This window comes from Dermacentor andersoni, chromosome 2 (genome assembly GCF_023375885.2).
Source record: "Dermacentor andersoni chromosome 2, qqDerAnde1_hic_scaffold, whole genome shotgun sequence".
In the NCBI taxonomy this organism is placed as follows: Eukaryota; Metazoa; Arthropoda; class Arachnida; order Ixodida; family Ixodidae; genus Dermacentor; species Dermacentor andersoni.
In genome coordinates this window covers 7,284,658-7,301,729 of record NC_092815.1, presented here as the reverse complement: position 1 = coordinate 7,301,729, position 17,072 = coordinate 7,284,658, and the positions used below count along the sequence as shown (strand labels likewise).

The 17,072-nt window shown below is 45.5% G+C and overlaps 1 protein-coding gene across 2 annotated transcripts in view; it reads right to left on the bottom strand.

Moving 5' to 3' along the window:
* Positions 1-17,072, bottom strand: part of LOC126543037 (uncharacterized) — a 160,847-nt gene that overhangs the window by 7,111 nt on the left and 136,664 nt on the right. For both annotated transcript variants that reach the window (XM_055077562.2, XM_050190181.3), the window contains one exon: positions 8,087-8,170. In XM_055077562.2, the coding sequence (XP_054933537.1) occupies positions 8,087-8,170 (84 nt within the window). The remainder of the gene's footprint in view (positions 1-8,086; positions 8,171-17,072) is intronic.

Below are 17,072 nucleotides of genomic sequence, written 5' to 3'. Positions count from 1 at the left end.
CGACTGTCCATTTCGGCCACTGCTCATTGGCTAGGGCCGCTCGTCTCCTCTTCTCTCATACAGCTGCATCCAATTAGCAGTGGCCAAAACGGACAGTCCACTAGGTGGACTCTTACAAAATAGCCCCCCCACCCCCCCAATGACAATTTTTCTGTAGCACTGCCAATTATGGGCTGTTGGTACTTGGTGCAGCTTGCATTCATATTGTGTTCATCCAGCTAATTAGGATGTGTTACACTGTGCTACATCATTTGGGTCAAATGATGGGGCATAGTGTAACACTCATTCGAGTCGAATTAAATAAGATGCAGAAAAAACACCAAAACACACCGCTTAATTCGTTTGGCAGTATTTGTGCAATTATAGCACGCCCTTGAATCAAATGCGCACCCACTTTTTATGTGTCCAAATTAGAAAACTAACGTAGAAATTACATTAAAGCTCTGAAACAAAGAAGAAATCTAACACGTTCCCGATTTTTTTAACAAGAAAAATGGGCAAGGGTCAAATACATGTTGCACCATGGCAGCCAATGTTCTAAAGGTGCCGCATGTCTTTTTCTTCTCTTTTTTTTTTTTTATGTCGGCTTCGCCGCAATACATCCGTGCTAGGCGGTACAGCACAGAAACTCTGTGAAGGCGGTTTTGGGTCTATCCGATTGCACTGCACTGGCAATTTTTGGCCCAATTTTCGTGGAAAAGAATGATGCACATTAGAGTTGGGTAACTACCATAATCAGACATTGTTAGCTCAAGTTAAAGGTTGACAAGGTTTAGTGCTGCACTTGAACACAGTGCTGGGCTGCAGCAAAGCCGGCAGAATGCTAAGAAACCCGTTCTCAGTGTGTGCAATGGGGCTGGTTGGTTCCTCTTTAGAATAAAAACAGGAACAGCGCAACACAGGACGAGCAAGTCCTGTGTTGCGCTGTTCCTGCTTTTATTCTAAAAACCCGTTCTGTTTCTTGGCACAGGTTAGTGAGCACTTATACTGCTTTTGCAGTTATGATCACTCTATGATGCGAAGAAATGGTCATGGGACCATGGAGCGGGGGGGCATGCATTCTCTTCGGGAATTCTTTCAATATTTTAAGAATGTCGGATGTCCTAGATGTAGAGTCCATTTTTTGTAAAGCTTGTCACCGAAACATTAAGCACATTATTGGAGCGGTGTACAGACTGCCTTCACCTGACCCCAATACTATTCTAGAATTGAAGAACTATATGAACATGCACGTAAAACAAGCTGACCGGATTACTATTGCAATAGCAGTTATATGGACACTCTAGGCGCATTTCTGTCATCACCGTCGGCATCATCGTCACCGTTATGTTCGATACAAAGTCCAAGGGTGATAACATTGTCACCACGTGCCGTATGCTGTATGTGTGATTTAAAGCATGCAAGGGTGAGCTGGTGATGGCAGCTCAATCTCGCAGGTTAGTGAGCAAGGGAGGAAAGTGGGGAGGAAGTGCTGTGTTCCATCGCGCACAAGGCACCGAGGGGAGGGGTCCCTACTCCTGTGGCTGCTGCGTATGGACGTGCGGGCCCTACCTCGAAAGCGATCAGCAATGGGGACAGACTGCACTGAGTGCCGATAGTTTAGTGTGCGCTGGGCTCTTGCTGCTTAGCCCATGATGAAGTGAAAGGCAGCATGAAGGTCAATTTGCTCGCTGCTTCTGCTGCACTTCCTCACTCCAGTGTTTTGACAGAGTTTCCACGGTCATCAAGCGAGACATGTTCATGTCTGCTTGTGCGTGCATGACACCATGCTTGTTCATTTAGTTGGTAAGCCAATGTGCACAAGTTTACATGTCAGAGAAATCTACCATGCTTACTTCGTACAGCTGTCTACTAATTTGCTATCGTAATCGATGTTTTACCTTACGGGCAACACTGCGACATTGTTTTATCCGGGGACATCAATGTACTGAGAGTCAACTGGCAACCATTATCAATTAAGAACCAAAATGGCCAGCCCAAGGACGCAATTGCTGATCTGGTGTTTGCATTTGATCTATCACAAGTTGTAGACGATTTTACTCAAACACAGGGTCATGTCGGATCGATACTTGATTTATTTCTTATCAGTGGTATTCCTGTTTCCAATGCACGTTATGACATTCTTCCCAGTATTTCTGATCACAAAATAATATTACTAATGCTCTCTGGCATGTTCATAGATAAAAATCGAGGCGTTCGCATTTTGCAAACTTTTCTAGGGCAGATATTTCAATAATTGATATGCTGTCTTTTAGTTTTGACGCCTTTTCAAGTTCCACTGCTGACGTAAACTCTTTTTGGAGTTGCTTTAAAGGCATTGTTAGCAAATGTGTCGATCGTTTTGTCCCCATCATCGCAAGAAAATAAATATGTAAGAATTGTTGGATATTTCGATCCACACTGCAGCTAAGAAGAAAACTTAAAAGATTAAAAAAGAAAAGATGCTCATTAAAAGATAGTAAGCTGAAACACAAAAGGTCTACTTTATCCATGCAAGTCCAGAGTCAAGTTGTGCACAAAAGACAGCATTACTATGGTGTATCCCTACCTAACATCATTTCCACTTCCCCAGGAGAATTTCGGCGGGCGATTGTTCCTTCACCACATGGCTGGGACATTTTCGATGTCAACGGCTGTACAACACTATACTGTTCAAAAATAGGCAGTGCTTTTAATGATCAATTCCAATCTGTTTTCACTAAAAAGGACAACAGACTACCAAATTTTACATCCAGTTTGCCAGCTATATCTCATGTTATCATTAGCAAACAAGGCATACTTAATATGCTCCTAAAATTTGATGTCAAGAAGGCATGTGGCCTCGCTGACATCCCTAGTAAATGTTTAAAAAGATATGCAGAATGCGTAGCAAAATACTTTTTTATCCTCTTTTCAAAGTCATTGCAGGAAGGTCAAGTCCAAAATGACTGGAAAGTAGCAAAGGTGAAAACACTTCACAAAAGTGGAACAAAACACTGTGTTAAAAGCTATTGTCCCATTTCATTAATTTCGACCACTTGTATACTGATGGAGCATATAATCCATAAGTATATTTTGGAGCTTTTTCGAAGAGCATGACTTTTTCGCCAAACATCAACACAGGTTCCGCAGGAGTTTTTCTACACAAATGCAATTAATTGAAATAACTCATGACTTTGGGACTTCCATAAACAATGGCAATCAAACTGGCACAAATTTTCTCGATTTCTGCAAAGCCTTCAAAACAGTCTTACAAAAAAAAATGATTTACAAATTAAACTGCATACGTAAAACTAATATCCTGAATATCAGAATATATTCTTGAGCGGAAACAATTTGTTTCCTTTCACGAGCACAAATCGGCTAAGGTTTCAGTGCATTCAGGCATCCCACAAGGCTCGGTTAGGCCACTGTTCTTTCTTATATTCATAAACAATATCACTGATGACTAACTGTTAAAATTAGGCTATATGTCAATGACTGCATGCTGTACACTGAGGTTACAGATGTATCTGATCAACTATTCTTACAGCAATAAATGGTGCGATAAATGGCAAGTATCCTTAAATCTTGAAAAAGCAGTACAAATTAGAATTACAAGAATGTTCCTCTGCTCTATCAGCACAACATCAACAACTTGTTTCTGGCGAAAGTGACAGAACATAATTACTTAGGACTTTGGTTAACAGGGGACCTTAGGTGGAATAAACACATTGTTCATGTTACAGCTAACATACATTGCAAGCTATTCTTTCTTCATAGAGCACTTAAACTTCTACTCCAACAGCTCCTCTCCTTGCATATAAATCTGTTACTTTACCCATATTATAAGAAGCCAACAAACAAAGACATCAAGGGCAACACAGGGGAAATTGCTTGTACTGACTAACTGAAATAAACAAATTATAAATTAATAGAATTGAAAGTGAATGAAAAATGATTTTTCATCCACTTTCAGTTCCATTAATTTATAATTTGTTCATTTCAATTAGTCAGTACAATTCCCCAGTGTTGCCCTTGGTGTCATTGTTTGTTGGCTTCTTTTGATACGATTAATAAAAATCGGGCCCCTCAGTTCACCCCCTTTTTTCTCGTTCATTACTTTACCCACGTTAGTCTATGCAGCTTTATTTTGAACCCATTCACCATAACTAATATTGAAAGGCTGGAAATAATTCAAAAGATAACCGTTCACTTTGTTTACCATCGTTATGACCACACATCAGTAAGCAAGCTAATAACAAGGTCAAATTTACACGCTCTGTCTAAAAGAAATCGTTCCTCATGTCTACAATTCTTATATCAGGCATTAACAAATCATTTTAAGATAGACATGTCTTTTGTTATTCCTTTTCCTAAGGTTGCAGCCCGAGACAATGGCACAACTGAACATTGACACAATGGCACACAATTGACACACTGACTGACAATGGAACAACTGAACACCTTACCCAACTCGTGATAATTGCTTCACATACTTTTTTTTCCAAGAACTGTAACGAATTGGAATTCACTAACAAACCGGCAAGTACTGCAACCTTCTTTGTCTATGTTCACGTTGAGTTTCCAGATATGACTTGGGCCTATATTCTTTTGTTGTCATCTTATTTATTGGATCAATTTTTATGCATTTGTAATGTTGAGTTGCATATGTCATATAATGTCAGATTGTCTTCATACTGTTCATGTTTACCTAATACAGTTGAACCCCATTATAAGAGGCACGAATAAAACATACAATCTGGTATAATTGACACTATTCACCCACATGGTTGGCCGCCCTATCTCTCCCATTAATTGGACCTCTTTTGTAAGAGACACGGGATATAGAAGACAATCGGTTGTAAAGGCCAAGTTGTCTGTGAATACTGGTCAATAATCTCGTTTGTAACAGACATTTTAACTTTACATGCAGTGCCGTTGGCCACTGATTGCAGTGACATCCACTGTGGAAGCAAAAGGAAGTGAAAGACGTGCGATAGTGGATCAGTCAGCAAAAAAATTATGATTAATGGCCACTGCAATGGGAATGCTTCACAGAGAAGCACTTCAAGCTTAACGCCAAGGGCATGAGCACGACCGCACGTGCGGGCACTTGAGCGAGCTAAGAATCAGCAGAAAGCGAAGCAATAACCAAGTGAAAACGAAAACAAGCCTGTTGTGGTTAGAGATGACGACAGTCCAAGCTACAAATCTCAAAGGCTATGCTTCTAGAACTTGTTTATTTTACTGATCATTTTCACCATTCGTACATCCCTGTATATGTTTTATTTAGTTTCATTATGCTTAGTTTCATTATGCTTAGTTTCAGTTTTGCTTGGGCTTTGCCGGGCAAGCTCGCAGGGGAGCCAATCAACCCTGTCCACAGTGTATAGTCAAATCGCCATCGCCCTACTGTTCCAATTTTCTTTCTCCAAGTGCTGTTGTCTTTACTCACTATCGTTACCCGGCTGTCAGTACGGCAGACAGCTCCGTCAAGCGCTGTACTTTCCTGATTGTCACAAAAAGTTGGACATCATTGTGGATATAAAGTGTGTAATGAAGCAAGCGGACGCCGCTAGGAAATTTGGGTTGTCTAGAAAGACGATCAGCAGGATTTGGACGAGACAAGAGAAGCTGCTAAAAGAAGCTCCAACCAGAGCAAGCAGATCAAAACTGCGTAAGTCATTCCATCCTGCCTTAGAAGTGCTTCTTCTGTGTATACAGGATGCACAAAGCAAGAACATACTGCTCAGCAGACCTTTGGTTCAAGCCAGAGCCAGGCAGCTTGCGTTTGGCTTTGGCATTGAGTTTTAAGCCAGTCAAGGATGGTTTGACTGCTTCAAGCGTAGGCATGGAATCAGCTACAAAGCTGCTCGTGGCAACAGCAAAGCTGCCCACGAAAATGCCGTAAGGCAGTGGAAAGACAAGACATTGCCAACATTGCTGAGAGGAAGGAAAGCTTGCGACGTCTTCAACCTGGATGAGTCGGCAATATTTTTCAAAATGCTCCCTGGAAGAACATTTGCCCTTGCTAATCAAGATTGCAGTGGAGGCAAAAAGCCCAAAGATAGTATGTCCTGTACTAACATGAACAGAACTGAAAAACAAAAGGTTTTCATCATTGGCAGGTCCAAAAACCCATGTGCTACCTAAAGAATTACTCTATGAATGTCGAGTACACTGCAAGCAAGGCCTCGTGGATGACAGCTGAGATTTTTAACAAATGTCTGTCTAGATTTGATCAGAAGATGGCATTGAAAAACAGAAAATTTTCATGTTTCTAGAGAGCTGTTCGGCACACATGAAAACTCCACCATTGAAAGCTGTTGAGCTGAGCTATTGCACATTCTGGCTACAGCCTCTGGATCAAGGGGTCATAAGAGCTGTTAAAGCAAAGTACAGAGGAGGGCTGGTTCAACGGCTGCTTTTTGATATGCTGCAGAAGCGGGAAACAACAATCAACTTGAGGACAGCAGCTGAAATGCTAACTGGCTCCTGGAACAACATTAAGAAGAGCACTGTGAGAGGGTGCTTTCGTAAAGAGTGTTTTAATCTGCAGTAAGAAGATACACACGAGGATATTGCAGATGAAGACTTCGATTACGTGAATGAGGAGCCAGAATCTTGGCCCATCATTCAGAGTAAATTTATTGAGTCGGGCACACTTCAGGGCTTTGTTGAAGCGGATGACAATCTTGCTGTTACAGAAGACCTCTGTGATGAGAACATAATGAGGATGGTGCAGGAAAATGAGAAAAGTGAAGACAGTGCTACAGATGTGTCTGACAATGAAAGTGATTGTGCAGCACCAATAACTTCTAGGGGGAAGTCATGACAGTACTTGGCTGAGTTCGTCACCACATACAGCTTTGGACCAGTGACCGTGAAAGAATGCTTGACCTTGTCAACAAGCTGGAAGAAGCTGTGCTGAAGAACACTGTCAATACAGCCATGAAGCAAACCAAGCTTGAGAACTATTTCACCAGTAACTTAGTGTAACAACAAATGTCAAATAATAAACCTTTTTCAACAGGTTATAGCCTTCTTTTGTGCTTGTTTTAAATGTATGGTGCCAATATCGAAATAAGGACTGGTTAGAAAATGAGAACTTGGTACCCTGCTATAAGAGACCTCTCATATAAGAAACAAACTGCTCCCCGGTACGTGTCTCTTATAAAGGGGTTCAATTGTAGTATGTTCAGTCTACAAAAGTTGTACATATTATATTTTTTGACAAAGTGTGACATGTTTGCATTAGTTGTATATATTTTTGGGAAGATCTTGTACCTGCTGCTTCCCACCCTACTAAAATCCCAAACAGGGATTGTAGTATTCATAAATAAATAAATAAATAGGTAAATAAAATTTCTCAGACTGTGTTCTAACTATACCCAGGTCCGACTAACACAGACATGAGTACACAGCTGTGCCAAAATTTCTGGCACCTTTAAAAGCTTTTACACACCATGTGAGGCCTGTAATGACATCAAACAAGTGCCACTATGCTGTCTGTAAGGAACCACGCCAGTAAAATTACATCACTTTCAGGCTTGAGCACTGCTATTGTTCTGCACTTATTTAATGGTTTGAGAAAAGACAAAGGCATGCACTGTGAATGTTATATTTCATGACATTTGTTTGTGGGCTCCCATACTCAAAATTCTGAGGAATATTTAGTCAAGAACAGAAGACCTAGTATGAGCAACTTCAGTGATTGAATAGTCTAGCAACATAACTAGCATATACAGCATGGATAAGCATATAGCATACATATGCCTAAATACATGTAGATCCCCACGGCGATGCCAACACTGACGCTGCCGATGACGGAAAAAATTCAGTTGGAGTGTCCCTATAATTGTTATCACAACAAAACTAAAATATTACTTGGCCTGGAATTTTGTTATTGGGAGATCATGGTGAAATAAATGATTTACAGTGCAAGTCCCATACTACATAGCACACGATGCAGGATGGTGCAGAAGGTTGGATAAATGTGTAAGGCTAAGAGAGTGACACCCCCGTTAATTCAATTAGTTAAATCTGTATAAGTGTTCTCTTCCACTGCAATGCCATAGTATGCAGCAAGTTGTTTTGAACAGTGGAGCCAAGTAAGCCCTCTCACCTCCGTGGCAGAGAAAGCTTTCCAGCTGACTGAGCAGGTTCTCCAGCTTGATGGCTGCTTTCTCATAATGCTTCCACAGCGACCCTGCAACACCAGTGGTGGCATTAGCACATGCTAACATAAAGGTTTTGAAAAGTGCTGCAATGCAACAGGCCAAGCACCACCAATTCCAAAATGAAAAGCAGCTCAGTGGCTACAAGGCCAAAGTGCACCTTGTTGCAGTGCTCCTCTTTTCTCGCCTCATGTAACCAGCGGCTACAACAGGATAAAGCCAGGAACGGTATCATTACCATGAGGCCTAATGCCCACAATACAAAAAGCGGGAATTAGAGCTATAGGAAAAAATAAGTATAGGGCAATAACAGGTGCTGCATAGATTTGTAATACTTTGAAAAACTGCTTAGTCAGTCGGCTCCCCTCAATAGCCGATTGTTACGGCTCGGGAGTGCATGCGATAATAGGGACAGACCTTGGGTGTGTACTGGTAACTACAGCCACCTCGGCAGCGACGTGTCAGCTTTTGAACTTGGCCATTGTAGCTGTGTTCTGCCGACAAAATGTTGTTTCAGAGGCTCCACAGAATCACCATCTTGGTTGAGGCTTCCTTTTTGACTGCTAGGGCAACTTGTTACTATAATTAGACAACCTAGTTCTAGCAGAACGTTTTTGATTAAGTGTGATAGAATAAACATTGAAAATCGCAGTGCACAGGCTACTAACAAACTTGCTGAGAACAATGTGATGCGATGGTTAGTTGCTGGCCTGTGATGAAACCTGCACACAGCAGCAAAATGCATGTCTATTTGAATAAGACACATGTTGCACCATCACTGCCACATGGTGAAGTTGTGAAGTACTCAATATTCTGCTGAAGTTTTCTGCATATTCTCCTAACAGGTTGTAGACACTTGCTGTTTGCACAAAATGAAAAAATTTCACTTTCTGTGCAGATTTCATGCAAAATGCAAGCAAGGGTAATGAATTTCTTCACTAAATACAGAAATGTGGATTTAGTGAACATTTGTTTGTTTCTTCCTTGGTCCATTTGATAATGTTACATTTGGATATAGCAAATAGGGAGCCCCCACTGACACGGTTAAATGTTAAAGTCTGAATTACCGTAAAAACAGGAATACAAGTCGATGACTGGCTTTGAGATGTAGAGAATTGAAAAAAAGAAGATTCTTCAATGCAGTTAACTACAGAACAGACTCCATTCAATTAATAGACTCATTCATCATCAGAGACAAACAGCTAACAATAACTGATAGAATTCTTGTCCAGGAATGGCCGCGAGTGACGTATGACATCTCACAGCAGATCATCGGTGATGTCCAAGGAATTTCTTATGCAGGACTAGGCATCAGGCAATGAGCGGCACGCACTGTGTGCTCAAGATCCACGTTAGCTATCTCTGCAGCTGACTACAGGTGCCCTCGGGTGTCTGCCGGTCCTTCATTCATTTTGATGGTCTAGCTTCTGTCAATAACAGCTTCAGGTTTTTCGCTCCGTGTTAAGAGCCTGCAGTGGTCAATGAGACCTCCCTTCCACACTGCTGATTTGCCCCATGGGTAGTCAGCCTCTTGCATGATACTCACAAATAGATTCCACCACAATGTCACGTTCGGTATGAACACTGTAGCGGTCGCAGAATGACATCTTAAACGAAATTTAACAGTTTCACCCACCATGGTTTCTCCATTTCACTTTCGCTTTTGTGAGAACCAAATGGTAAAGTGCCACCATGCTCCAGTTTACTTCCACGTACCACAGCATCATTTTCAAATGCAGCTCTAAAATTAAGCCGAGACCTCTCAATTTTGCACCCTGAGACAGCAGTAACACATTAGCACACTATTACTGAAGTTCATGCATCGCAATGACAACAATAAAAAATGTTGACACTTTCTCCGTTTGATGATGATGATGATCACTGTGGCCTTTCCCTTTGTATTGAGTGATCTACGAGAAGGTAAAACCATATCGTAGATGGTTTCAACATCTACGAGATGGTTTCACCATCGTATGGCCTCGAAATTATGAATATTTGCCAAAAGAGAAAGACAGACAATAACAAAGACTTCTTTTTATTGGCATTCTTGCCCATTCTCTCAACCAATCGGCTGTTTCCGAGTGTGCCACCAGTGTTCAAGTCTCCATCTCATAGCCTCAAAGGCTCTCCAGTCAGGCCACTCGGCATGTTTGCAAAAGCCCAACGCCAGTGCCAGTGCATTAATTTTGTCTGGCTAGAGCACAACATTCAGCTGAAGGTATGTGCACTCCAGGACAACGTGGAATATAGCAACGTTGCAGTAGAGGCAGGTTTTACTCATGTCCACTGTGTATTTTGCCTGCAAATGGCGAATTCGGAGTATACCACCATGGGCTTCGCACAGGAGACCACTTTCCTTGACGTTATCGTGAAGGCGCTCCTTTTCAATGCCCTGTTTGAAAGAGCAGTACACTGGGCCTCTACGATTATTCATCCCAGACAGTACTGGGCTCCCTGGATTATGCTTTCAACCAATTAACTTTGCATATGCAGCATCTTGGGCAGTCCTGGACACTCCAGTACAACAAATCGAAGGAACGCTACGGGCGTTATGTGCGGTGGGGCTGCTTCACATGGGTCCCTGGAATTTCGCTGCTTCATGCATTCAAAGCTCTCAGACACCCGAATTCTTGTCAGCCAGACCTCATTCAAGATTTCCGGGTCCCGTGTAAGCCGACAGAAGCTGTGAGCAGCGAGTTTTTTGTGTAAATAGGCGTTTTCAAGTCTTTGAAGTGCGCCACCAAGCTAGGCCTAACGCAGCCGGGTCAGCGGTAAGCTGCTGGGTCTAGCGCACCACGTTTCACGTCATATGTCAGCTCAGACAAGCCCACCTGCGCCTCAGAGTAACACGCAGTCATCGTTGCTCACTCCGTGAGGCAAGCCTGACTTCGTAACTGCAGAAATGGACTGCAGAGAAGAAGGCTATTCGGGCAGCACGGAGTCGTCTACCAGAATAGACTCTACCTTCAGATCAATGAGGGAAGACCCCAACAGCAATTGGACACTCAATCTCACTCGCCAAACAAAAAAGGAATTGGCCAGGGGGGAATCAGGAGCGATAGCAGGGGTCACCCTCCACCTGGCCGGGTCCAGAAACAACACCCCATCGCTCCCGGCACCCGCCGGTAAGGAGGGACACTGACTCCTGCCCCTGCCCAGGGGCGATTTTAAAGTCACTGTGCACCCCAGGCAGGGACTCACAGTCAAGAACTATGCCACTCACCAGTTCTCCAAAGCAGTGGTCCTCGCCAGCAACGGGCAATTACAAGATCATCAATTTCTGGTCCGTGTGACCGGGCTCCAACATCTTAGCAATCAGTACCCCACACCAAGAGGTGGCAGATACGGTCCAAAAAATTATGCATCTGCTACTAGCGGGAACGGCATATATCATGGAGAGTCATACATGGGGTTGACCTCCCCTCCCCCCCTAATAAATAATGGCCCAGCGTCGCGTCCGCAAGCACGGGGTGGAGATGATCTCACAGGCAAGAATGCTGGGCAGCAGTACAACAGCCATCATAACATTCAACAGCAATTTCGTGCCCCGATTTATATTGTAACATAGATTGAAGACGGAGTCTTACAAAATAGACGCTTCTCTTTAATGGCGGGCCAGAAGAAGAGTGTGCAGCTTACGCGCTTCGTCGTCTTCCATGGCGCCGGCCCTTGCGCGCGCCGTCCCGCGGTGCGGGAGCCCCACATCCTTATGTCAACTGCCCCCCATGCGCAAAGCGACCGTCTCGGTCGCATGAAAAAGTTCTTGCAGCGACAACAAGAAATGGAGCTCCTCAAGTGCATCGCGGCATTCACGTACGTGCATAGTATGGTTTCATGCGCACTACATAAACAACTTCAGCGCGAGGACGACGAAGGGGTGAACTGAGGTCAGAACTGCAGGGGACGACTTCGTAGGCCACGTCACTGAGGCGGTGTGTAACCTTGTAGGGACCAAAATACCAGCGGAGCAACTTTTCCGAAAGTCCACGGCGACGGATGGGCGTCCAGACCCACACAAAGGCGCCGGTATTGTAATGGACGTCGCGTCGACCCTGATTGTACCGAAGGGTGTCGGCATGCTGTTGGCTCCGGATACGATGCCAAGCAAGCTGGCGGGCTTCTTCAGCTCTTTGTACGAACTCTTCTACGTGTTCGCTGGACGGGCTATTATCAGCCAGAGGTAGCATGGCGTCAAGTGTGGACGTGACGTGGCGTTTGTATACAAGTTCGAACGGCGTATACTGTGTAGTCTCCTGTACAGCAGTGTTATACGTGAAGGTCACATAGGGTAAAATCTCGTCCCACGTCTGGTGCTCTACGTCGATATACATAGAGAGCATATCAGCCAGCGTGCTGTTCAGACGTTCAGTTAATCCATTGGTTTGAGGGTGATACGCAGTGCTCTTGCAGTGAGAGCAATGCATCAGCTGGAGAACATCCTGCATAAGTTCGGCTGTAAATGCTGTACCGCGGTCGGTGATGACAACAGACAGTGCACCATGTCGTAGGACGATGTGGCATACAAAGAACTTGGCCATTTCATACGAGTTTGTTTGCGGAATAGCTTCGGTTTCGGCGTACCAGGTTAAGTAGTCGGTAGCGACAACTATCCATTTGTTGCGCGAAGAGGTCACTGGGAATGGCCCAAGTAGATCCATTCCTATTTGTTGGAACGGTGCTTGAGGAGGGTCCACAGGGCGGAGAAAGCCAGCCGGTTTAACTCGTGGTTTCTTGCGGATCTGACAATCGCGGCAGGTCTTCACGTGCCGTTTCACAGAAGAATAAAGCCGGGGCCAGTAATACTTCTGTCGTATCCTTGATAATGTTTTAGCGAATCCCAGGTGTCCCGCACATGGCTCATCATGGCAGGCTTGCAAAATGTCTTGGCACAGCGCCGACGGCACAAGGAGGTACGTATTGGGACCGCTTCCGCGGTTTTTCCTGTAAAGGATGTGCTGTGCAAGTAGTACAATGATAAGCCGCGCGCGAGCGAGCGGGGTAAAACACCTTCAACCCCTTGAAGGTGCTCGATCAGCGGCAGCAGCTCAGGGTCAGCACACTGGTGCTCAGCCATCTTTTTGGCGTCGATAACGCCGACAAATGGCAAGTCATGGTCAGGGTTCGATGACGTCGTAGGGAGTGGTGCACGTGACAAACAGTCAGTGTCGCTGTGCTTCATCCCAGATCGGTAGACAACTGTTATAACGTACTCTTGTAAGCGCAGGCTCCAACGGGCTAGTCTGCCTGAAGGATCCTTGAGGTTGGCAAGCCAGCACAGGGCGTGGTGATCGCTGACAGCCTTAAAGGGTCTATCGTACAAGTAGGGTCGGAATTTACCAATTGCCCACACAACCGCTAAGCATTCTTTTTCAGTGGTTGAGTAGTTCTTTTCAGCCTTAGTGAGACTGCGGCTTCCATAAGCAATGGGGCGTTCTGCACCAGCTTGCCACTGCACAAGAACTGCACCGAGACCCGTATTACTGGTGTAAGTATGGATTTCAGTGTCAGCGTCTTCGTCGAAATGAGCAAGTATCGGGGCCGCTTGCAAACACTGGCACAATTCATTGAACGACTCCTGCTGCTCGTCCACCCAAATGAAAGGCACATCGTCGCGTGTAAGCCATGTCACAGGCTCAGCAATTCTCGAGAGTCCCTCGACAAAGCGCCTATAATATGCACACAAACCAAGGAAGCATTGTTTTTTCACGATCCTGTTCATCAACTTCGATTTGCCAATACCCTGATTTAAGATCCAACGAAAAAAAAAACTTGGCATGTTGTAGACGATCCAATGTGTCGTCGATGCGTGGCAATGGATAAACATCGCACTTGGTGACACTGTTCAACTTTCTGTAATCTACACAGAACCGTAGTATGTTATCTTTCTTTCTGACTAACACTACAGGGGAGGCCCACGGGCTCATGGATGGCTGGATCACGTCGTCTTAGAGCATCTCTTTCACCTGATGCTTGATCGCTTCCCTTTCCTCTGAAGAAACTCTGTAAGGATGCTGACGAACAGGACATGCAGACTCGTCCGTAATAATGCGGTGCTTTGTGATGGACGTGCGCCGTACTTTAGATGACATTGAAAAACAGTCCGCAAATTCATTCACGAGACTCAGTAGACGGTCTTTCTCATGGTCTGGCAGAGCAGCGTTTATGTGAATCCGTTCTTTTAGGCTGAGTAACTCAGGTTGCTAAGACGATGCGATTTCCAATGTGGCAATGTCAGTAACATCAATGATTTCACGAAGAAATGCGATTGTCGTTCCTCGCGGTACATGCCGATGCTCGCTGCTGAAGTTTGTTAGCAAAACGACTGAACATTGGTTTCACACCTGAAGAAGCCCTCTGGCTATGCAAATGTGGCGCTCAAGAAGCAGGGGGATGTTGGCCTTAGCAATTCCTTAGGCATCGTCTTCCATGTCGCATCGGACAAGAGTAAGCACGCTGCTCTTGGGTGGCAACGTGACGTGATCGTCAGCTACGCGAAGCGCGATGTCACTGTCGTTGTCATTACTGTTCGCTATGGCTTGCGTAGTAGCGAAGCTGACTCTGGACTCCTGCAGGTCGATGATGGCACCGTTCGCCTGAAGGAAATCCATGCCGAGTATAAGGTCCTTTGAACATTCAGAAAGAATGACGAAGTCGCCGATGTACATGAAGCCCCGAATGTTGACTCGTGCCGTGCACCGGCCCATTGGAGTTATGAGGTGCCCTCCTGCAGTACGAATCTGGGTTCCGGTCCATTGCGTCGAAACTTTGTTCAGTGTGCGCGCGAGATTCTAGCTCATAACAGACGTGTCCGCAGCCATGTCGATTGGCACCGTGACTTCGCCGTCATCTATGGTAACTGGTACGTTGCAAAATACTGACCCCGAACTACACTGCTTCCTCTGGGTCTCAATTACGTCATTTCGGGGTCGTCATAGTGGAGGATCTTCAGCGTTCGCAACATCAGCGACCTCACCTCCGCAGGTCGCTGGACTCAAGTTTTCCCGGGAGGCAGAGCTGGGTGAGGGACGCCTTGTTGCGCTCGGCGTAAAGACGGGGACCTAAAATATCGGGCAGGTGACAGTGACAGGGGGTCACAGATTCATGGGCCAAACGAGCTCCTGGCATCCATGAGGTAGGCTTCAATCTCGAGGGGGCGTTCACCATTGCGTGGGCACGGCGCATTCAGTGAAAATCCACAGAGCCCAGCTCGGCGGTAAGGACGCGCCCTGTAGAGGTGATTGGCTTCACCACAATGAAAACACAAAGGTCTCCGGTCTGCAGTGCGCCAGTTGCTTGTTCAACAGCGCGCACACCATGAGAGTCCGGGACATCGCCCGCATCGTGAAAAGTCGGAGACAACGAACTTCGCGCAGCTTCCGCAATACGACATGCCAGGCTGTGGCTGTCGTACCTCGTGCCGTGGTGTCTTGCTTCGCTCCGGGACTTTAATGCCTGCCTGATTTCTTCCCGGATGACCTGAGCCAAAGCGAGTCGCGGTACCTATACTGGAGCGACCTGAAGCTTTTGGAGTTCTTCTCGGACAACAAGCCTAATGAGCTCCCGCAAGGCGTCGGTATTGTCCAAGGGTATAGCGAGAGGGTCACGCGATAGGGTCGACACGTCGCAGTTGTACTGCCTTGTTCGTTGCTGCAGTGCCTTTTTCATTGATATGGCTTCCGCGAGAAACTCTGCAACGGTCTTAGGTGGGTTGTGTATTAGGCCACCGAATAACTCTTGCTTGACACCGCGCATCAAGTTCCTGACCTTCTTTTCTTCCGGCATGGATGGATCTGCGCGTCTGAAAAGTCGGCACATATCTTCGACAAACAATGCGACGCTTTCATTCGGCCGCTGTACTCTCGCCTGAATTGCAGATTCAGCTCGCTCCATGCTATTAAGGCCGGCGTATGTGCTGATTAGCTGGCGTCGGAATTCATCCCATGTTGATAAGGACGCCTCACGGTTCTCAAACCATGTCTTCGCATAGTTCTCGAGGGAAAAGTAGGTGCTGCATAGCTTGCTCTCTGGAGTCCAGCCGTTGAATTCTGCGACAACGCTCAAAGTGATCGAGCCAGTCCTCAACATCCTTGAAGGTGTCCCCATGGAAGGATGTGGGGATTCACGGCTGGTTAAGGACGACCTCGGTCGGTGCCGTTGAGGAAGAAGACGGAACTGATGTACTCATCTTTCCAACTCGATTGGGTAGAGACTCGTGCTCAGGTGGCAGTCCTTGAAGTCGACAGCTTGTCCGTACGTGAACAGGAGTCAGCTCGACTGGACTTCGTACTGGGCTTGAAGACGGTGTTCGATCTGGGAGTGGTTGCATTTACCCAGCACCTCCAACAGAAAAATGATGACGACAGGTCCATCAGTACCTTCACTACTTACCTGAACACTATATGGGACAATGGTAAATGCCTGAAACATGGAAGCACACCGAAATTATATTCATCCCCAAGCCAGGCAAAAAATTAGGTTCAGATAGCCTGAAGCCCATCTCCCTTACATCATGTGCAGAGAAGGTGATGGAACACGTTATCCTAAACCGAATGCAGAAATATGCCGAAGATAACAATCTCTACCCTGCCTGCATGACTGGCGTTCGACAGGAACTATCCACACAGGATATCATGTTGCAAATCCTGCATCAAATTTTGAACACTGACACCGGTGGTGGAACCAAGGCAATTGTTGGTCTCGACCTTACAAAAGCGTTTGACCGAGTCATCATCATCATCAGCCTGGTTACACCCACTGCAGGGCAAAGGCCTCTCCCATACTTCTCCAACTACCCCGGTCATGTACTAATTGTGGCCATGTTGTCCCTGCAAACTTCTTAATCTCATCCGCCCACCTAACTTTCTGCCGCCCCCTGCTATGCTTCCCTTCCCTTGGAATCCAGTCCGTAACCCTTAATGACCATCGGTTATCTTC